A 23,392-nucleotide genomic window follows, 5' to 3' on the forward strand; every position below is an offset into this window, starting at 1 on the left:
AGAGCAACAAGCAACTAAAACCTCATCTGACCTCTTGCCCACTGATTGCACTGTGTCTGGTTTCATTTTCTTTCTTTGTTACATTGCAAATAAAGTAAGGGATAATAATGAAAAACTGCTTTTCTATACATAAAACAAATGGTGGCCAGGCAGCTTTCTCAAAAGGTTGAAAAATAATTTACAGGTTTTACCAGGTGAGGGGATTACACAATGCCTTGAGCTTTCACTGTCTCCTCTTCATAATTCTTTCAAGGCATTCAATTATTATTATTATTTTCTTAAAACAAATATTGCAAACTTTTATTTTGTATTTTCTTAACAGAAATCAATGAAACTTTTTGTAAGAAATGTTTTTCCATATACCACTGAAGCTTAGGACTGCCACCATCATTGTTGCTATAGTTCATCTTTTTCCTCTTTGCACCAGTCACATAGTTAGAGAGAGAGAGACGAAGCCTAACGATGTCCTGTTCTGGTCTGGGGCTGGATCCCACAGGGCAAGGCAGTTCAGAACTAGCAGGACCACAGATAGCTCTGAATGAGTGGCTTGCTCTGACAAATGTTGAGCCCATATTGAGCCTTTTTAAAGCCTCTGCCCTCATACTACCTCTCTTAGGCTCCATCCCATTGTGGATAACATTAGATTCTTAGAGAGGCCAACCCTTTTTAAGATCTTTAAATTCTTTAGTACCCTCTGGCTTGAAGTTGGGTACCGCTTGAATTCATGACCTGCATCATGATGCACTCTGCTGTTATGGGAGATAGATGGACATATTGGATCATTATTATACACTGAGTTTTAAATGTTTTTGTGTGGTATCTCTCAATTGTTGCAACAGAAAGCACTTCCTAACATTGATCTCAATCCTGCACATACTGTCCTGATTCCAGGTTGTTATGTTTCAGTTAGGTTAACAAAGAACTAAACTTCAGACCTATAGAAATCTAGAATGGGGCATTTCCATCCTGGCAAAGAGGAAAGGTTGTGGTTTAAATCAGCCCTGATTTAGCAGGTTCTTTATACTTTAGTTGAGCATTTCCAATACTGGAGCCTACATACTTACGTGGTGTGAGATTTCTACCACCATGTAAGTTTTATTTATTTATATTTATTTTTGAAGAAATCTGTGCATGCTAAAAGTGATCATTTTGCCATGTCCACATATGGCTCTTTCCAGTATCCCTGGCAGTTCATTTAAATAGAGTTGGCTTGAGGTCTTCAGCAATAAAAACATTTTTTGTTTTGTTTTTGTCTGTTTTAGACATTATTCTTCCTGGTATGGAGCTCCTCTTGAAAGGCATCTGGTTAGATATGAAGTTGATATTTGTTTCATCTATTTAAGGGCCGGGTCTTAGAAAATATTTCCAAAAGATGTGGTGGGTTCCTGAGACAACTGAGTCTGAGAGGCTGTCTTGGGGTTGGAGATACTTCTTTAAAGTAAGTAATATTTTAAAAGTTGCTCTTTTTAAATTGCATTACAGTTTTCAGCATCAACCATGATGGAAAGGTGGAGGCTGCAACAAGTGTTTGAGCAGAATACCCAGTACCACACTGACCAACTCTGGATCATGAGTACAATGATACTGATGAAAATGCCAGTGTAGCTGAGCTCTGAACCCAGAATTGGTTAGTCAAAGGGGGAAGGGAGTCTGCCATTGCTGACTGGAACAATCTAGACAGTGAGAGGTGCATTGCCTACAGTATCCCTATAAGTAGCTATTCTGTCACAAGCATTACATCTTGCAGCCACTGACCTGCTACTCACATTTCCTGGCTAGCTGGTTTTGTGACAGTCCCCTGTCTGGAATAAGGTACAATAGACCTGTAGTTCCTGGCTAGAAGCTATCAAAACTCATTTTCCTCACCTGCGGTACCATCACTGGAAAGAATGTAGGGTTGTACAACTTTTGAATGCCAGTGTCTCAGCGGTGTAGGGCCTGCCAGACCCCATAAGTGCAGCACCTGTTGGAAACTCCCAATGTTCTAGGTGCCTTTTGTGACAAGGCATTTCATTAGCAGTTTCTGAGCTTCTGTGCGCAATACTGCACCTAAGAGTTCAGATTAAAACTGCAGAGTGGAAGGAAAATACTATTTTCTCCCTTCCCACTTTCAGCTACTCTCTGAAGACTGGAGAAGAGACCCTCTTAAGAATATTAGGGGGGTAGGCAGGGGAAGGACTAGAACATGTGAAAAATGAACATCATAATTTAGCTGCAGTTCATTTATTTACAGTTTTGTACTCTTGTTATAAAAAAGCAAGACATTCCGTTGTTGCACCTATAACCTAGGTTTAAGGTGCCATTTAGCTCCTAGCTTTCATATCTCAGTTTCTAACACTGCCATTAGAACTGTCTGGCAACAAGGTTGTGAATGGGATGTTAAAAACCTGGTCATGTGCATTATAAGTCCTTTTCTCTCCAGTCATCATAGGATCAAACTGTAAGTCATTTAAAACAATTCAGAAATTCTTACCATAATTAACATTCTACTTTAAATGTTTGGGGAATTCCAGAACAGCTGTGCAGAGACACTTTCTCCTTCACATGATGGCATAATAATTAAAGGAATGGATATGAGATTAATAAGTTGCAAATAGTTTTTTAGTGTGAAAGCTCTGACAGAACCTGAATATTATCTCAAACACAGCCAACTGTGTTTTTGATGTATTGTAAATGTTAAGTGCCTGATGGGAGAGTGCATTACTACATAAAAATGTGCTCTACTTACTTGGGCTTTTTAATTTTATTGCTTTTGCAGAACATTTGCACAGAACTGTAGAAACATTGAACATTTGAACCTTAATGGATGCACAAAAATTACTGATAGGTAAGCCAATGGTGTCGGATGGGAAAACTGATGTTTTTAAAAAATTAGTTCAATTCATTTTTACTGCCTCTCTTCCTTTACAGCACTTGCTTTAGCCTTAGCAAATTTTGCCCCAGGCTAAAACATCTGGATCTGACATCTTGTATTTCCATCACAAACAACTCTTTGAGAAGTTTAAGGTAAAGCTTTTTATTATTCAACTTACATTGAAATGATTTAAGTTTATATCTGGAAATCGACTGGTGCTGCCTATTAATAGTATTGCTGGTGTTTAAATCTTTATGACTGTGTGTGGCCTTTCCCTCAAGATTTTGTTCTGTGGTGGCTGGCAGTTGCCTTTAATATTTGTTAAGAAGAATTTAATTTGGTTCTGCTGCTCTAATAACTACTCAAACACAGTGCTTTGTTTTCTTTCGTGTTGCAGTGAGGGATGCCAAAATCTGGAACTCTTGAATCTTTCCTGGTGTGATCAGATTACAAAAGATGGCATTGAAGCACTGGTGAAAGGGTGCAATGGACTAAAAGCACTATTTCTTAGAGGATGCACACAGGTACAAACCTGCTAAGGTACCAAGTTGAACCCACAAGAGTTAGTTTTATATTGGGGTATCTGACAAAGTTTTTTTTGTTGAATAATAATAATAATAATAATTTATTATTTATACCCCACCCATCTGGCTGGGCCTCCCCAGCCACTCTGGGCGGCTTCCATGGAAACCAAAAATACAGTAAAATATCACACGTTAAAAACTTCCCTGAACAGGGCTGCCTTAAGATGTCTTCTGAATGTCAGGTAGTTGTTTATCGCTTTGACATCTCATGGGAGGGCGTTCCACAGGGCGGGCGCCACTACCAAGAAGGCCCTCTGCCTGGTTCCTTGTAGCTTTGCTTCTCGCAATGAGGGAACCGTCAGAAGGCCCTCAGCGCTGGACCTCAGCGTCTGGGCAGAACGATGGGGGTGGAGACGCTCCTTCAGGTATACTGGACCGAGGCTGTTTAGGGCTTTAAAGGTCAGCACCAACACTTTGAATTGTGCTCGGAAACGTACTGGGAGCCAATGTAGGTCTTTCAAGACCGGTGTTATATGGTCTCGGTGGCCGCCCCCAGTCACCAGTCTAGCTGCCGCATTCTGGATTAGTTGTAGTTTCCGAGTCACCTTCAAAGGTAGCCCCACGTAGAGTGCATTACAGTAGTCCAAGCGGGAGATAACCAGAGCATGCACCACTCTGGCGAGACAGTCCGCAGGCAGATAGGGTCTCAACCTACGTACCACATGGAGCTGGTAAACAGCTGCCCTGGACACAGATTTGACCTGTGCCTCCATGGACAGCTGTGAGTCCAAAATGACTCCCAGGCTGCACACCTGGTCCTTCAGGGGCACAGTTACCCCATTCAGGACCAAGGAATCCTCCACACCCACCCGCCTCCTGTCCCCCAAAAACAGTACTTCTGTCTTGTCAGGATTCATCCTCAATCTGTTAGCCGCCATCCATCCTCCAACCGCCTCCAGACACTCACACAGGACCTTCACCGCCTTCACTGGTTCTGATTTAAAAGAGAGGTAGAGCTGGGTATCATCCGCATACTGATGAACACCCAGCCCAAACCTCCTGATGATCTCTCCCAGCAGCTGCATGTAAATGTTGAAAAGCATGGGGGAGAGGACAGAACCCTGAGGCACCCCACAAGTGAGAGCCCAGGGGTCTGAACACTCATCCCCCACCACCACTTTCTGAACACGGCCCAGGAGGAAGGAGCGGAACCACTGTATGACAGTGCCCCCAGCTCCCAGCCCCTCTAGACGGTCCAGAAGGATGTTATGGTCGATGGTATCAAACGCCGCTGAGAGATCCAGCAGAACTAGGAAACAGCTCTCACCTTTGTCCCTAGCCCGCCGGAGATCATCAACCAGTGCGACCAAGGCAGTTTCAGTCCCATGATGAGGCCTGAATCCCGACTGGAAGGGATCCAAATGGTCCGCTTCTTCCAGGCGTGCCTGGAGTTGTTCGGCAACCGCTCGCTCAATCACCTTGCCCAAGAATGGAAGATTTGAGACTGGGCGATAGTTGGCCATCGTGGCGACATCTAAAGATGGTTTTTTAAGAAGCGGTTTAATAACCGCCTCTTTCAGCGGGTCTGGGAAGGCTCCCTCACGGAGGGAAGCATTCACCACCCCACAAAGCCCATCGCCCAGTCCTTCCCGGCTAGCTTTTATAAGCCAGGATGGGCAAGGATCAAGGAGACAAGTGGTTGGTTTCACTCGTCCAAGCAGCCTGTCCACATCCTTGGGGGTAACAGATTGGAATTGATCCCACACAACTTGACTAGACAGAACTCTAGCACTCTCCCGCCCCGGCCCTGCTCCCACGGTGGAGTCTACTTCTTCCTGAATCTGAGCGATTTTATCTGCAAAAAACTTTGCAAAATCATTGCAGGAGAACATGTGGCCCGTACTGGGCCCTGATGTTGCAGGTGGTTCCGCTAAATTGTGAACCACCTGAAAAAGTCTCCTGTTGCTGTTTTCTGCAGATGCAATAGAGGCGGTAAAGAAATTCTTCTTCGCCGTCGCTATCGCCACTTGGTAGGCTCGACGTTGAGCTCTAACCTGTGTCCAGTCAGATTCGGAATGAGTTATCCGCCACCGGCACTCTAGCCGTCTCAACGATTGTTTCATTGCCCTCAGATCCGTGGAATCCATGCAGTCGGAGAGGGCGCTTCAGAGCCAAACAGTCAATAGCCCTGGTTAACTCCACATTTCAGCGGGCCACCAGGGAATCGGCTGAAAGGCCATCAACATGGGATAAAGCATCCCCTACCACTCTCTGGAAACCATTTGGATCCATTAAGTGGCGGGGCGGACCATCCAAATTGGTCCCACCTCTCTGCAGAGGGGATGGGTCGCAGAGAAGTCCAGTTGCACCAGGAAGTGATCTGACCATGGCACTTCTTTCGTTTCGCTTTTACTTAGTGTCAGATCACCAACATCCATAGAGGTAAACACCAGGTCCAAGGCACGTCCGCGGCTATGGGTTGGGCAAGACTTATTCAGGGACAGCCCCATGGAGGCCATGCTTTCCACGAATAAAGCAGTATTCATTTATTGACGTGATATTTTGCCATGCTTATGTCCACTTCTTCTGCCAATTTATTTTCTTTTCATTAATACAGCTGGTAGATGAGGCGCTTCACCACATTGAGACTCATTGCCATGAACTGGTTATCTTAAACTTGCAGTCATGCATGGTAAGTACTTCTCTTTGCACTTTGTAGCTTCTATGATTAGATGGAAAAGGTCATTCTCCTAGGATGAAAACTACAGTGGTACCTTGGTTCTCGAACTTAATCTGTTCTGGGATCCGTTTTGAGGAAATTTTAATGCTAGGCTTCAGAGTTTAATATTGAGAATACACATGTACCAAACAAGCTTCTGCCATGCATTCAGAATTTTGAAAATATTGTCTTACAGCTAATGTTCAGTTTGTCCTGGTTGTTCCATTTTCTTTTATAAAGTGCCACTTTATAAAAGAAGATATCAAAAATAGGAGCCTAAAGTTATTAGGGCATATCAAAGAAGGGGCAAATAATCAATTCCAAGGTCAGGAATTTGGTGCACATGACATGCCAAAGGTAGGGAAATTGTGGCCATTCGGATGAAGAACCATGAACTTGAGCCAGCACAACCAGTAGTCAATAATTATTTGAATTTGGCGAGGGACACAGTCCTCAAGTAATCTTGGTGTTCCCTCTTCCAGCTATGCCTGTCTTTCTCCTCTATCACCGAGAGAGGCTGTCCTACTATGGTTCCTGCAAGATTTCTTTTCCCTAGACACCTAGATGAAGATGGTATTAGGTGCTCAGCCAAACAACTCAGTCATGGATCCATTATAGCCAACACACACAAAAGGGCACATCATAACAATTAACCTTAGGTCTCCCACCAAAGCAGTGATAACGCCTAACAACTTGTGCCATGCCATTGCTAGGAGCTCCACAGCAGTTCCCAGCTAGCAGGAAAGAAAGGGATCAATAATAATAAATAATAATAATAATTTATTATTTATACCCCGCCCATCTGGCTGAGTCTCCCCAGCCACTCTGGGTGGCTCCCAATCAAGTGTTAAAAACAATACAGCATTAAATATTAAAAACTTCCATAAACAGGCCTGTCTTCAGATGTCTTTTAAAGATAGGATAGCTGCTTATTTCCTTCACATCTGAAGGAAGGGTGTTCCCCAGGGTGGGCGCCACTGCCAAGAAGGCCCTCTGTCTGGTTCCCTGTAACCTCACTTCTTGCAATGAGAGAACCGCCAGAAGGCCCTCAGTGCTGGATCTCAATCAATCAATCAATCAATCAATCAATCACCCACCCAGCATGATTGCTGATGGATTTAAAAAATGAGGAGATGTGGAATGGGGGCCAGGTGATTCACATTTCCCCTTCTCTATAGTAGCTCACAAAAAAGTCTCATCAGTGCCCTCCCATTGTTTCCCAGCCTTTTTCTTGCTTTCCTAGAATCATGAACTATAGTCAAACCTTGGTTGTCAAACTTAATCCGTTCCAGAAGACTGTTAGACTTAAATGTTCGACAACCGAAAACTGAAAGCGGAAGCCTCAATGCAATAGGGAAATTCAAAATGGAAGCCGTGAAGCACCTTCGGCTTCCAAAAATTGTTCAAAAACCGGAGCAGTTACTTCCAGGTTTTTGGTGTTTGGGAGCCGAAACATTTGAAAACGGACCCGTTCAAGAACTGAGGTTTGACTGTAATAGTGATTTCTTCACATAATTATTGTTTGGCATGTTTGCACGCAAGCTTCTCTTTCTTTTTCTTTTTGGCTGCTAGTATACTTGCTTCCTTCAGCAAAATGCATATTATCAAGGTTGAAAGGAAATCCATCTTTGAAATAGTGCACCAAACTGCAAGATAAAGCACTGTGTTTGAGGAAACTCCTTTCCAGATGACTATAAAAATGTTGACTAGCATGCCCTTGTAGTGAAAATAAATAGTATGGAACAAACTGCATGAGAATTGTTATTGTTAACATTTGTTATTTAATTGTGTAAACTTGACACCTTTTAAGAGAAATTGCCTAACTTCAGATGACAGAACTTTCCACTGTTCTTTTGCTACAGCAAATATCGGATGATGGCATAGCAGGTATCTGTAGAGGATGTCACCAACTCCAGTCGCTTTGTGTTTCTGGTTGTACAAACCTTACAGATGCTTCTCTCGTAGCTCTTGGTCTGAACTGTCCAAGATTGAAGTGAGTACTATTCAGTTCACACATTACTGAGTGGTGGTTGTCTCCCTCTGATTTGAAGTTGCATTCATCGTCATCAGACTAGCAGGTGCCTAATAGTTTTCAGTGACAACTATGATGCAGTCCAATGCGTATTTATCGAAAAGCAAAACAGGAAAATGGGGAAGGGCCTGCCATCTCCAGGTGGTGCTGCGAAAAACTCCTGTCTGAAACCTTGGAGAAGTTCTGCGAGTCAGTGAGCTAGGTGGACCTGACCCAATGGAAGGCAACTTTCTATGTTCCTAAGTAAGTTCCACAGGACTTATTTCCAAGTAAGTATGGCTAGGATCCTCCCCTGTGTGATTTTAGTATTTTTAAAGTCATATATATTGAAATTTGCATATTCCTGAAAACTAACTGAGAATGTAATCCTGGATTACAGATAAATTTCTGAGACCTGATTAGATTTAATACTTTTCAGTGTTAACTTAAATGTGCCAAAGGTAGACTGTAGTCTGCAAAAGCTGGCCTTGAAGGTGCCACAAAACTTTGTTGTTTTGCTGCAATAGACTAACAGAGCCACCCATTTGAAAAAAGTGTGGAATTGCTAATTAGACCACAATATGCAAGTAGCAGTTTATCTTTAACCCTTCCCTCATCTTTCTCTGCTTTCTTTGTATATTTTGCCTGGAATGTGTAATTGTGCATTTTCCCAAGACATTCATATAAATAGGAGGAGGATGGGCAAACAAAACCTTGTTTATACATCACTAGGGACAATGTGGAAAGAGAACCAAGCTTGCTGCATGGTTGGGGGAACAGCTTTTCTCCTAGAATTATAGCATGGGAAGATAGATTCCACTTAATCTTATAGGATAAGCTAATAATTTTTTAAAAGTTGGAAAAATAACACACCTTCTAAAATTGGGAACAGAAAATAAGATGAGTAGCAGTGGTGTTGGTTATGTTCATGAGTCCAGCAGTGTCTGTGGGTGCAGGCATCTAACTACCCCCCTCAAAAAAAGTAGAAAAAAGGTCACACATTAATCAGTATGGGTATACTTGCAGCTAAAGCCTACTTCCCATTCCTGGCAGAGAATAGCAGAGTCTCCATTAAATGAGACTCTGCAGGGAGCACACACAGATGCATTTCCCACCCCACTCGGGTGTAGGAAGGGGGTGGTGGACCGCCCCGGGTGCCCTCACTGAGGGGGGGTGACATTCGGCACACCACCCACCCACAACTCCCAAGCCTATCCCGAGCCATCGGGGTAAGGAGGGAACTTTGCCGGCAGCATTCCCCCCTTCCCCCTTCACTTTGACAGCTTGGGGGAGGCTTGGGAGTCGTGTGTGGGCGGTGTACGGGCGGTTCGCTCTGCCCTCATGGGCGGCTCGCTCCACTCCAGGCACCCAAGCAGCTATCCTGCGCCTGGGAGGACACCCTCTGTGCCATGCCCTCCTCGGGAGCACGCCCGCCCTGGGCAGCGCAGGTATATGCTCCGCCGCTGACCCCACTCCATTTGGAGGACCTCAAATACATGGGCCTTCTCTCTCCCTCCTGCCCACATAATTTCAGATACTTGCTAGTCTTAAAATAAAAATGATACTTATTGGCAATTCTGTTTATTGTGCATCTCCCTCTTCCTGATATTGTTCCCCTCCCACTTCTTCTTAGGGTCTGTTTGTGGAGGTGAATTTTTCTTTGCAATGTATTTCTGCATTATTTCCCTTAAGGTGAATATAGAAAGGTTGGTGCATTTTATATTTTGTTTTGCAATTTTTATTTCCTGATGGTTATGGCTGCACTTTTCTTCTTTTCCTGCTGCTTTTTTGTTTTTAAAATTGTTAATTTTAAACTACTTCAAGGGATGGATCAACAAACGTAACATGCTGGGTGAAAGCCAAAGTTCCTTTTCTAAACCCTCTTTCTTCAGCACATCATCAGTGTAAAATCGAGTTCCAAAACACATCCATAACAAGGTAAAGAGGGTTGTTCTGTTATAAAAACAGACCAATCACTAGGAAACATTGCCGCCACCACAATGAGCAACTTCTTCCAGGCTATTTGGGATTCCTTGAAGTTACCCTAGATGTATTCTAGCCTTTCTAAAAACTGGAACCAAGCTATTCTTGTAACAATAGAACCTTTAGCAATAGCATAAGAGATCAGTGATGTGTATATAGTTTTGAATGAAGTTGATTCAGAAACAGAACAGTTGGTATATGCGAGATGGAAAGTGAACGAGCAGCCTATTTCCCATTTAAGGAGTGAAAAAGATAATTCTGTTTGCTGACTTTACCTAAATAAAAAAGCAGCAAGCTTAAACTACATAATATTCATTGCATCCCATCAGTATTTTTCCAATGCTAGTTAATATATCACAAACTTAGATGGTCTGAATTGGTTAGCACAAGGTTAGTACAAATGGCACACTACAATGTAGTACAGTCATACCTCGGGTTAAATATACTTCAGGTAGAGCGTTTCCAGGTTACGCTCCGCGGCGACCCCAGAAGTAATGGAATGCGTTACTTCCAGTTTTCGCCGCTCGCGCAGATGCTCAAAATGATGTCGCACGCATGCACAGAAGCAGCGAATCGCGACCCGCGCAGTCGCGTTCTACTCAGGATGCAAATGGGTATAGCACTATTGTGATGTGCTGTCGGACAGCAAACACTACCAGGAGGCAGCCTGTCAGAAAGTAATTGTGTACACTCAAGCTGTATTTTTAGATCTGTATCCTACCCTTTGCCCAAGGAGCTCAGGGTTCACCTGCCCTTTATTCTCTCAACAACCCTGTAAGGTAGATCAGATGGAAGAGAGATGGACCCAGGGCCACCAACTGAGCTACTTGTCTGAATAGGAATTTGAAACTCCTAATCTGGTCCTCCTAAGTACAGTGGTACCTCTAGTTACAGACACGATCCGTTCTGGGGTGCCGTTCGCACCCTGAAAAGTCCGCAACTAGAGCGGCACTTCTGCGCAAGTGCGGAGCATGATAGAGTGCTTCTGCGCCTGCGCAAAGCTCACAATGCTTCTGCGCGTGTGGCAAAACCCGGAAGTATACACTTCCTGGTTTGCCGTGTTTGCAAGCTGAAAAGATGCAACATGAACCTAACACAACACGCGGTATGACTGTACATTATGGCATGATGGTTCATTGCTTGAAAGGAACAAAAATGGATGGAGACACTTCACCTGGCCTATAGCCCTGGGTCGCTTCAGGCCTTCAACAGTTTGGAATTCCAAGAAATAGTCAATTCCAGGTCATCAAAACTGTGAATGTGATCAAGAAGCTGTGGCCGAATGTTGGTAATGATGAGAGAATGCTAATAATGACCTCTGTCCATCCACATTCACAAGACATGACAGCTGTCACAGACTTCAGACTTCTTCACCCCCCCCCCCCGACTCAACTAAAATGTTTTCAGGTCTCAGTCAAGATTTTCAGTTCTTATAGTGTATCAGTCATAGAAACAGGATTTTAGTCATGCTGCAGAACTTGAAATTTGTAGTCTCATTGCCAACAGAGATAATAAAATAATCTAGGATAGTAGATGTATTATTTATTCCTGTTTCCATTGCATAGAATCACATGCTAGGTTCCTGGTGTCATCACAAGGATTTCTTTCTGATTATTCTCAACTGCAGAAATGTTTATTTTTCAGGATTCTGGAGGCTGCAAGGTGTTCCCATCTCACTGACGCTGGTTTTGCACTTCTAGCACGGGTAGGTAAGGTTAATATTATTTAACTTTTTATCCCATACTTCCTCTAAGTATCTTATAGTAGAACTTTTAGCCTCACAACCCTTTGAGGTAGATTAAGTTTCACAAATGGATGGATATTGTAACTCCATTTCACACAGCCAGACACACCTCTAGCCCTTGTGCCACATTGACCACACATTTTTTAAAAAATATCTTACACAAGTACATTTCTGCATGTGCAAAGATATAAGGAGGAAATCTGTCTGTTTCAGGGAGTTTGAATAGGTAACCCTTGAATTGGTTGTGACCTTGCTTTTGCCCAGCTATGCATGAGGGTCAAGTTCCCTTGTTTTCAGTTCTCAAAAAAACTGATTGCAAAATTAATATACATTTTCCAGATTAAGGAGGGGTTGCTTCACTGAATCTCCACCTACTGAGTATTTAGCCTGTTTTGGATAAGAGGAAAAACAAACCACAGTTATTCATATTCGGTACATACGAGTCGTGTATTGTCAAGGGAGCTAACACATAGCACGCTTTGCAGAGCAGAAAAGAGAAAGCAACACCAGCTAACTTGAAGTTAGTTGTTTTATTAAGAAATCAGAACAGAAAAAACATGGAGACTCCAACAGTGTACTCCCCCCATAGCAAGCCGTTGCTCAGACTGTCTTGCACCTCCCACTTCACTCCATTCCCTCTGTGTCATGCCTCTCTCTTGTGTCATCCCCAAGGTACCTTATTTCTCTGCTTGGCTCTCTGCTTTGTTAGGTGCTCTGGGATTGGGAGGAGCTGGCAGGCTGGCAGCAGAAACATTGTTGGGGTGGCTTGGCAGGAGTCACTGTCTTTGCTTTGTGCTGGGGTACCTGCTTGTTGCCCCTTTTTCCTTGTCCTCCAAACTCTCTGTCTAGTACCTCCCAGCTCTTCCCCTCTGGGGTGTGTCTGGTTGTCCACCACTAGGAGCCTGGATCAATCTCCTCTTCCTCTGCGCTTTTTTCCTCATCTAGTCAGCCCCTGACATGTCATAAAGTATACATGACATACTGGAAGTTTCTAAAATCTTAAGTTCTCAGTTTAGCCTTGTTTTTAATGGTAGAACGCTTTTTTTCTCACTTTTAGAATTGCCATGAACTAGAAAAGATGGACCTAGAAGAATGTGTTCTGGTGAGACCTATTTGTACAAGGCCTTTGCATCAGATCTAGTAAAAGTATCATTAAAAGATGACACTTCTCTGCCTGTAAAAACTTGCAGACTACAAAAACTACCTGATATGTATTTTTGCCTATCCCTGAGTTTGACACTGTTCTCCATATAATTTCTTTCTTTCTAGATAACAGATAACACATTGATACAACTTTCCATTCATTGCCCTAAACTGCAAGCATTGGTAAGTTCCTGTTTATTTAGTTGTTTTAAGACAAATAAATACTCATTCCACTTCTTCAGATCAAATGATCCATTTCATCTTGTTGCTAGTTGAAACTGGGAATTAGGAAATTTAAGATTATGTTCATGCAGGGCATTTATATGAACAGAATATAAACAAATGATTATATGCCAGCACAGATTCTGCATGTAAAAATTTTGTTTGTTTTGGGGTTTTGTGTTTGCCAGTAATGAGACTACATAGAGTACTAACGTATTTCTTGACCTACCTCTGGAAATCAGGGCACTTGAAAATTGATTTTTGAAAATCAGTTTAAAAGGCAAAGCAATCAAATATTCTGTTTCTTTAAAAATAGCCTGGCTTAAAATGGCAGTGTATTTAATGCAACATGTTAAAGTCTTCATCATGACCATCAATTAGAATTGAGTTTTATGTTGCTTTTTGATGGGGATGGGAAAATAATGGGATAATATTTCTCACCTCTTGAAATTATTACAAAGGATGTCATCCAAGCGTTTATTATTATCAGCTTCCTTCTGGGCTCAGGAAATAGCAAGTCCTTGGAAGTAATAGGATCCAGGAGATTCCATCCTATATCTTATCAGGTTCACTGTTTGAGTGTTCTTGAACTTGCATATAACCAAAAATGCTGAAGCCCAAGTAAATATTGTGTGGGGAGAAAGAAGGACCAGAGGTAAAAACAAGAAGGAACCTCAGAATGCAAAAAGGGTAGAAAATACTGTTTTGTTTAGGCTTTCTATTTCACTTCATCTACAAAAAGTTCTCAAGAGCCATGGATAATTCTGCTTTCTTCAGTTGAAGCAGGTCAAAATTTGGGGGGAATAAACATTTCTGTAAGCCCTGTCTCCAACTGAATACGTGGAGTCACCCACCTCAGAAAAAAATTCCTTTTCCTAAATGAGAGGAGATGGATTTGACCCGTTACAGAAATATGCATTAATGAAACATTGCATTCCTCATCTTTGTTACAGAGCTTGTCCCACTGTGAACTGATCACGGATGATGGGATTCTGCATCTGAGCAGCAGCACATGTGGACATGAAAGACTCCAAGTACTTGAATTGGACAACTGCCTTCTAATCACAGACGTGACCCTAGAACATCTTGAAAATTGCCACAACTTAGAAAGAATTGAATTATATGACTGTCAGCAAGTCACCCGTGCAGGCATCAAAAGAATAAGAGTACGTACTGCACAACTGTGCTGAGATGCAGAGCCTCAGTGTTGATATATCAAGGTAGCTCCTGGCATGACTTTTAATACACACCAAGACCAGTGTCGTATCATTTAATAAAGTGTCTATTCGTAGGTTCTCATTCAGCAAGAGTGCACAATACTGAATTCAATGCTGTCTAAATTTATGCAGAACACCATGCACCTGCAACAGAAGCAGCATATTCTTTTTCCTTTCTAGAAAGGGATTTGTGGAAAAAATGAGCAGCTTATTTCTTATGTCTCTATCAAGGGTTGGGAGGAATTATTATTCCCTGTCCTTCACCTTAAGTTCCCAGAGTGGGTTACAGAATTTTTTGAAAAGGTGGAAAACTGCTTTGGTTGCAGCTACACTTTGTTCTCCTGTGAGTTCATAGATAGGATGAAGGCTGGCAGGATCACCTTGATACTGTTGCTGCCGAATTCTGGATATTTGGCTGCTTTTCATTAGCAGTTATTAGCTCTGCAGAGCAAGATTAACAAAAGTGGATTGTTCTGGAAAGAGTTCCAGTAAAAATTCAAGTAATGATTGTTTGCTAAAGGATACTGGAAATTGGAGTCCCATACTACTGCCTAAGCAGTCTGAACAGGGCTGGCAATTACTAAAGTGGATGTAATTTATTAAGGCAATGCAGAACTGAGGGTTGGGGTCCTGTTGGGAGGGGAGGGTTCAGCAGCAAAGCAGATGTTTTACTATATTGGGATGCAAGTTTTATGGTAACTTGTTCAACTTCATTGAGTATTAATTTTTGCCTACAGGCTCATCTACCAGATGTGAAAGTTCATGCTTACTTTGCTCCAGTAACTCCGCCTCCTTCTGTAGGAGGCACTCGCCAACAACTCTGCCGATGCTGCATTATTCTTTAGCAGGTAACGAGTGGCACTGAAGATGTTGGATGAAAGAATGAATGACTGGGAGCAACCATGGTTAAGCTATAAAACAATGTGTTGTTGTTTTTTCCAACCATCCAATTCTGCATTGGTCATAATTCCAATGCTAATTTACAGGTAAAATATGCAGATATGGAACAGTGTTGGCACTTGGATTGAATATTCTCCTCTAGCATTTCTGCCATTGCAGTGCCAACGTGTCCTAGCTGGTGTGGAGATACGAGTGTCAAGTTAATCAGAACAAAATACCAACAGTAGAACATTACAGTTAGTTGCACCTCCATGGTTTAAGTATTAAGATCATCGGGGACATGTAACCAAAAATGTATTTAACTGCTGGCACAGTTGCTCTACAGAACCTGAACAGGCCATAATATTATAACTTGCCTTCAAAGGCAAATGTAACCTGTTGAACAAAGCAGCTTCTCTGGAATGGTATGCAGGGAGCACCCAGAAGATAGTGGCTTATCCCCCAGAGCAGGCAGTGTCATGTGATACATGACATCAAGCATGGAACATGTATAGCCACAGCTGCAAAGAACTTTGTTCAATGGAATGTAATTCTAAACAAGTGTGTATAGCTGATGCCCCATAAATTGCCCTGGATCTCTGCTCCAGTGCACTGTACGAAGATTGTGGGCGGGGAGCAGGGCAGTTTGAAGGAAAAAGGTAAGGTTGAGAAGAAAAATGAAATAGACCAAACACATGTAAAAGTTGCCAAATTTTATTCAGCGCAGGGCCAGTCTGGAGAGTGTGGGATGACTTGTCCCCCACCAAGGATCTTCATGCGATCCTGCCTGTCCAGTCAGAGGAGAGGAGCCATCCAAGCGTAAGGACTTGGCTCCAGGAGCCTCTGGGGAATAGATTCCCTTCTGAAAGTAGCAGGGCAGCTGCAAAGGAACCATCAGGAGCACTCCCTATTGTTCCTTTGCTACCATGCTTTCCCATGCTTGATGCCATGACATCAGGTGCCCCATGAAGGGTGGGCCATTTGTTCTAGCTCTCTGGTCAAAGGGGGTTCTCTTCATGCTTGCTCCTTCCAGAGTCAGCAGTGTTGAAAAAAGAACAAAACAAAATCTCATGGGAAACAAAAGCAGCTCAAGAGTCTGTCTGCAAGCCTTTTCATGGGCACTTTTCCATGATGTGTTGAAAGACTCCCATCTTTTGGGTATAGGGTCTGAGGCTCCTCTTCCTTCTCTACAGAGGAATCCTTAGGACTCCCCTGGGAAGGAAGAAGAGTGGTCTCACATGGCAGCAGCAAGATGCTTACACCAGTTACTCCATTCTGATTTTGTGCCTTTTCTTTCTAGGGTATTTTCCCTAGATCTGCAATCATAAGCAGACCTTGACATCCCAGTCATAGTCTAGAGAAGCACCAGATTTTCCAGCTCCAAATTCTTCTTCCAGTGAGGTTCCCTTTCTGGCATTGTTCAGAAAGCTGGTCAGTGCTGATTGATCGACACCCTTGCAAGGTAGGAAGGCTGCAGGAGTAGCAGAAAAGTTTTATTCCTTTCTAGAAAAGACCTTGGACAGGTTCAAATTTCCCTTTGATGATGGCCCAGTAGTAGTGCTATTGTTGGAGGCAGTGGTCCCCTGGGATGGGGATACCTCTTTGAAGGATTAGGCAAGCAATGTTCAGAGCCAGTGTTAAAGACCGGCCAGCAGACTTCCCCCACAGCTTCTATTTTGTTTTGTGCATCCTTCCTTTGGGCGAAGGATCTGTTGGCAGGAGACTGACAATAGGCTACAGTGGTACCTCAAGTTAAGAACTTAATTCATTCTGGAGGTCCATATTTAACCTGAAACTGTTCTTAACCTGAGGTACCACTTTAGCTGCTGCCGCTGCTGCGCAATTTTGAAGCAAAGTTCTTAACCCGAGGTACTATTTCTGGGTTAGCTGAGTCTGTAACCTGAAGCGCCTGTAACCCGAGGTACCACTGTACACAGAATTCAAATTTGGTCTGGTGACCTCTAGCCTTTATAGCAGATACTAGGTTTGTTGGTTTGCCATTTAGACCTCTGAAGCTAACACAATGGACAGCCATACAATCTGGTTTGTCTTTAAAGGGTCAGTGACTGGGGAGGAGGCCCTAAGGGATGTGTTAATCAAAATATAAGAAAAGGGATGTGCTTCAGAGGGGAATCTCTTTCCTTTCTGGCCATTTCTTGAGAGTCTTGCCTGGACTAGAATAAGACATGTTTTCTGTCTTTATGCTGTTCGTTTCAGGTGGGGGGATTGCCTTGATTTATTTAACAAAATTTATATACCACTAGATTGAAATATTAAAATTATCAATAAAAACAGTTTAAAATCCTAGAATGGTCACTTGTAATGCTCCTCCCTGATCAGACAGCTTAAACAAGTCCTCTTGATGCCTCCTGTATGCCATTATTCGGAATGAAATGTTGGTTACTTACCATGAATGTTCTTTCCAGAGATGTGCAGAAGGTATCCTTGCCCACCATATTTAGGGGAGTGCAGTATGGTATTTACCTTCAGCCTCTGTCTTGTGCCATGTTGATTTGGAGGGTATGATCAGTTTTCCTTTCCTTATGCTGTTTTGATTGTCTTCCTCACATACAGTCTCTGGTTCAGACCTGTAGGAGACTGGGGAACTGGCTAAAACTTTCAAACCTGCACCATACGATACTGCCTGTCCCAAGGTGGTAATAATCTGTTTTATGGATGCTTCCTGCACCTTTCCCCAATTTGCTATACTGGAGAAATGCTAGAGGCTGTTTCCCAAGGGCAATTATAAGCCAGTTGCTAAATCAAGTACTCCAAAGTTGTGAAAGGACTCTTGTAGGGCTCTAAATAGAAAAGGCATATTGTCTAGTACTAGTTACATGGGCTTTGCTGAAAAGGAATAAGCATTTAAGATGGAGCAGTGCTTTTGTCTCATGGGAATCTTTGAAGCCAATATTATGAATATATAGAACATAAAAATATTAGGACAACACAATACAGTGTTTCTGAAAATAAGCAGTGGTACTGTGGCAAGGGTTAAGTTCTGCCTGACATATTACTCAATACACAAGTAAGTAATGTTGCACAAACTGTTTAATATTATATTAGGGAGAATGTGTGGTCCTCCAGATGTTAAGACATTGCAGCTTCTAGCATCCTGGCCACTGATCCATGCTGGCTGCGGTTGCTGGAAGTTGGAATTGAAGAACAGCTAGAGAACTCATATACCCATTGCTGTGTATATGAATCGGACTTGTGCACATCTCTGGTGCAGCAGTGAGATTAGAAGTTTTCATTATCCATCTTCTTACTACCATACCAGGAAGAGAAGCAGTATGCCCAAGCCTGAGGGGTTATTCATATTGGTAAATCATACACATTGGTACCTTGGTTTGCAGCCACGTCAAACCCAGAAGTGTGTGTCCCTTTCTTTGGATTACAACCCATTTTGGGGGGGAGGCCCCATTGGCGAAAGTTCACCTTGACTTACAACCTGTTTTAGTTTACAACCGGACCTTCAGAACGGATTATGGTTGTAAACCAAGGTACCACTGTATTAGCATAGCCAGTGTATGCCCTGAACTCTTATGTTCACAGCACACTGAAAATTAAAGGAATCAATTCATTTCAGCTAAGGGGTAATCAAATTGAGGAAAAAAGTATGATTGGAAATGCACTGCAAGAACTAGACACTGATGTCTTAAGACTACTTTACAGCTAGGTTATGCATTACATTGATTGCCAGCAATGGAAAATGTATTTCTTTGTTAAGAGAGGAATATTCTGCAGACCATATCTGTCTGATTTGCTATCCGTCTATGGTAATTTAAGCTGTCACAGGGAGAAATCTAATCGCTTGTCAAACAAAATTGTTTTGATATGTGTTCAACTCTTAAAAGGTAAAGTGTTTATGAAATTCCAGTTATTAAACAGGTACTTGCTCCAAGTGAAAAAATTTGGTACACTATTTAAATAAAGGCATCCCTATTTAGACTGGTTTCAATCATTCCCCACCACCACCACCACCACCACAAAAGACAAATTAATGCAAGAGTCAATCTTCTGCCAACAGCATACTCAGAACAGTTTTCATACGTGAGTAGCAGAAAATTTGGTGCAAACAAAAAGATCTCAGCACCACCTGCACTTCAGTATTGCTTTGCAAGTAAGGAAAGATACAATCATTATTGGAAAATGTTTTTACTGAAATTGAAATGTATACATCTTATTTAAAAACAAAAAGCAATTTGCTGGTGCCATAATTAAATCCAAGTGAACCAAACTACTGTACAGCTTTTATAATTTAGTGACATTTTTCAGATTCTCCACAGATTAGAAAAATGAGATGATGCATCAAGTCCATTGAAGACACCCGAGTACAACCAAAATAATTTATAGGCAAGAAAAACTCAAAACAAGTATGCTCACAAACTCTACTCTCCTTCCCCATCAGTGCAGAATAGTCCAGGTCATGGGGGGTGGGGAGTAAGCCCTCATCCTAGTCTAGGAATGAAACAACATTCTTAACATAAAGACTTAACATAATTATAAATGGGAATGAAATTAAGAACAGTATTTGACATGCTGCTCTTCCCACCTTCAAATATTCACTACATCAATTAAGATTTTAGCTATTTGATTAAGGGGCAAGCCACCTACCATGACGGAACAACCAGCATTCTCTGTCTGAATCTCCCACAAACCTGTATTAACGCAGAGCAGACATGTGCACCTGTCCTTGGATAGTTCTCTGCTCTTCGGCCAACATTTAAGGACATTTTTGCAGCTCATTCATAAAGTTGTGCAACTGCTGCTAATCAAGTATTTGGTTGTATGGAAGAGGCACTGTAACTATGGTTTTCCACAACAGAGAGAAAAAAAGCAACAAACAGTTCACACATGGGAAGATCCTGGTCTTCACCTAGAGCAGTAACAAAAATCAATGATTTGTAGATTCCTGCTTAATGCTTTAGAATAGTCCCTTGGTGCCAGTGACATTCCCTTTTTCTCCACGAGGAAGTCCCAACTCACTATTAATAATAGTGTGGTTCAAAAAGTGAAACATTGAAAAGCTGCAGTAGTGCTTTATAGAAAAACTAAAAAAGACATGATGCATAGGCAGATTTTCTGTAACATGCCTATTACAAAGCAAAGTATTGTACCTCACGGGATTTCTTCTTATCCTCTCAAATAGGTACGGATGATGATGCGGTCTGCTGCATGCTTAATTTTCATCTGGCTAGGACTTTCAGTAAGTCCACCTTTTGACATTTACACTTCTTACATTCACGCTTATACACAATTTACACGGAGGATGCTGTTTTGACAGCTTTACTCTCAAGACCCAAAACCTGATTGCTATCATTTTTACTACTTATTTCCACACAAATTACTATGTGCTCTGCTAACATCAAAAAATAAAATCAGCATAAAGGTACAAGCGAGTAATAGACCAACTGGCACAGAAAGGTAAATGCCCAGAATAAGTTTACATTCAAACTGGATACAGTGTAATAGGAAAGCAGTAACGCTTCTACAAACTGCATCTACTGGCCATAGCTTGCCTTAATGTTAAAAAGGGCAAACACCTTTGTTTCCTTTGTTTTTTCCATGCCTGTATGTTAGCTATTCCGGCATTGTTACCTCTTATGAGGACTTTTGGCTATGGCAGTGGGAAGTTCATCTACTAAACAGCTCATTAGAAAGGTCACCTTGTGTTTTCAATATGAAACATTCTATACGGTGAAGTCAGATCCCTGAAGAGACGATGTTATTTGTCATTCTTGAGCATGACTTCATTCTATACTGGAATATCAGTCCATTATATTGTATGGCAACATCACTTCAAAATTATATGGAAGCCTTCGCCATTTTCAGCTGTAGATAACATTAAAAGGAGCCATTATTTCAATTTATAATAAAAATTTATAATGAAAGCACATTAATATAAAATGCTATTAAAAGTATTTTCTAGGGCTCACTGAACTGCCAAACTATGGGTTCCATAAGACCTTGAAATCAGGACTGCTTTTGTTCTACTCTACAAAGACAGGTGTCATCAGTTCTTATGCCTAAGTATCTCACAATTCTGGAAAGACTCATTCATTAAATACTTTGAAAACATTTTTCAAGTGTAACTTGAGTAGCTCCTTTTTCTTTTACTGAAAGATATCTAAATGGCAGTATACAGAGTGATTGAAGGTAGTCCCGAGTTCAGGAGAAGCAGGTTGCAACTTTAAAACATAATTTCAGAACACAAATAATGAAAGGTATTTAAAAACAAACCGAATGTAAAACATTTAAATGCAAGTCTGTTTTAACTAACTACTGGTAAGTAAAAAATGCAGGGAAGCCAGTGCATCACATAGGCAGTTTTTTTAAAAAATAAGCTAAGGGTATCATTTTCAACATTATTATTAGCATACCTTTTATTGTGGTAACTAAGAAGCAGCTTTCATCTTCAAAGTTTTGAACCATCTAGGAAGAAAGACAATTAAATGCAGCTACATGCTGGCAACATGCATAGCAGTGTACCCAAGTTTCATTCATCACCCAAAATTGCCACAAGGAGTGCCAAGCTGTTTTACAAGCAGCAACCTGAGCCTCAGTGTTTGCTCTCCTCATTTCAATACTGCTGATCTAGTAAAAAAGTGTCATTATTATGTTTGCATGCTATTTTTTAAAAAATGAAACTACTGTGCTCAATGATGAGTGACAGTGATGTGGCCATGTCTTTTAATCTCTACGAACCTAAGAATATAATTGTGCAGACCCTGCTTGAATATTTGTGGTTCCCCTGCTTTACTTAAATTTCTGCTGTTGTTTTAAGCATCCACGTCTGCCTTTTCATTCATCTTCAACTTCCATCCCTCGACTTTGTCATGCGAGAAATAACGGATGCAGACCCCTCAAATACTCCATATGCTCACACAGTGTATTTCACTCCTCTGTCTTCAACATGAAGTTCCAGGTTCAGTGTAGTAATTTAAAAGAGATATTTCATTAACAAGCGAACACTCCTATGTACAACAGCCATGAACTGAACCTTTAACAGAACAAGTTAACTGGCAGGCTTAAAGCTACAGTACTATATATCAGCATGTGCTTTGGGCATAAATGGGGCTGCAGAACAAGAGAGAGGATGAAGCATGGAAATGGGGATGGCCTGTGTGCAAGTCGGAGTTGAAAAAAGAGGGTTGCAAAACGGGAGTGATTAGGTGGCACAGCAACAGGGTGAAGATAAAAGCAGGGGCATTAATGGGCCTGCAGAAAAGGAGGGGATGGTGGTTGCATAATTGGGTGGAAGTTAAAAAGGGTGCTTTGTAGCTGCAAGGTGTGGGAAGGACGAAGATATAGAAAGTTACCACAGGATGATCTGTATTAAATGGCAGGGGGTTCCAGAAAAAGAGTGGTGGTGGAGGCACAGACATGGGGGGTGAAGGTGAAAACTGGCACAAAGCAAAGCCACAGAAAACAGAAGTTATGAAGCGGCTTCAGAAATGCGGTTGGGAAGGGGAACCATAGGGGGTTAATGGGGGAATGGCAGAGAAATTGATGCGTTTATGAATAAACAGTACTTTTATTTAGATTTCTAACCCGCTGCTCATTAAAAATAATTCCATATATATATTAGGTACTCAAATTTATTTGTTAGAAGCCATTGACTATAATAAAAATACAAACAGAACTGAAGTACATTTTAGCATGGGTTGTCCCCAGCACACAGAAATGGTGTCTGATCCATTGTGTTGCTAAGGCAAATGCAGAAATTATGTATCCCCATCCATCAACAAACAACAGATATTTCTCCCTGTTGTTCAAAAAGGAAAGTGGAGAATTCCTTTGAGAAATCTGTCCCTAGCAGCAATACGTAATATGATGAACAATATTTTCCACCTCTCCCTGCTGCAGATACAAATTATGATTTACTGGTATTCTGGCATTTCTCCCATTTAAAATACATTGTCAGCAGAGTTTGGGATAGCATAATTAGAAATGCCTCCCTCAACACATCAACTGAGAGAGAGAAAATGCAATAGACCAAAATCAGATTTCATAGAATAGTAAAATGGTGAGAACTACATAGTTAAAAGTCCTGGTTAATGAGAGGTAATCTTTAAATGTTATTTTTAATATCC

General features: G+C 41.7%; 2 protein-coding genes and 1 long non-coding RNA gene across 5 annotated transcripts in view; 1 reads left to right on the forward strand and 2 right to left on the reverse strand.

The window, feature by feature from the left end:
* Positions 1-20,331, forward strand: part of FBXL2 (F-box and leucine rich repeat protein 2) — a 32,392-nt gene extending 12,061 nt beyond the window's left edge. Inside the window, exons 5-16 of one of the 3 annotated variants that reach the window (XM_081834826.1) lie at positions 1,344-1,438; positions 2,759-2,827; positions 2,911-3,006; positions 3,252-3,378; positions 5,996-6,070; positions 7,960-8,090; positions 11,736-11,796; positions 12,893-12,937; positions 13,105-13,161; positions 14,154-14,366; positions 15,155-16,758; positions 19,327-20,331. In XM_081834826.1, coding sequence (XP_081690952.1) covers positions 1,344-1,438; positions 2,759-2,827; positions 2,911-3,006; positions 3,252-3,378; positions 5,996-6,070; positions 7,960-8,090; positions 11,736-11,796; positions 12,893-12,937; positions 13,105-13,161; positions 14,154-14,366; positions 15,155-15,262 — 1,077 coding nt within the window. In that variant the 3' untranslated portion in view covers positions 15,263-16,758; positions 19,327-20,331. Of the gene's footprint in view, positions 1-1,343; positions 1,439-2,758; positions 2,828-2,910; positions 3,007-3,251; positions 3,379-5,995; positions 6,071-7,959; positions 8,091-11,735; positions 11,797-12,892; positions 12,938-13,104; positions 13,162-14,153; positions 14,421-15,154; positions 17,108-19,326 lie in introns of those variants that run through there. The other 2 variants (XM_081834827.1, XM_081834828.1) reach the window with 2 other exon arrangements.
* Positions 17,654-19,319, reverse strand: LOC309326285. Its single transcript, XR_014150263.1, has 2 exons — positions 17,933-19,319; positions 17,654-17,884 (listed from the first exon to the last, which is right to left on the reverse strand). It is a non-coding gene; the product is annotated as an uncharacterized lncRNA (long non-coding RNA).
* UBP1 (upstream binding protein 1) overlaps positions 19,439-23,392 on the reverse strand; it is a 28,572-nt gene continuing 24,618 nt past the window's right edge. The window contains exons 14-15 of the mRNA XM_081834813.1: positions 21,680-21,731; positions 19,439-21,131 (exon numbers count right to left, since the gene is read on the reverse strand). Of these exons, the coding sequence (XP_081690939.1) occupies positions 21,094-21,131; positions 21,680-21,731 (90 nt within the window). The 3' untranslated portion in view covers positions 19,439-21,093. The remainder of the gene's footprint in view (positions 21,132-21,679; positions 21,732-23,392) is intronic.

This window comes from Podarcis erhardii, assembly GCF_964252035.2.
Source record: "Podarcis erhardii genome assembly, chromosome: 12".
Lineage (NCBI taxonomy): Eukaryota > Metazoa > Chordata > Lepidosauria > Squamata > Lacertidae > Podarcis > Podarcis erhardii.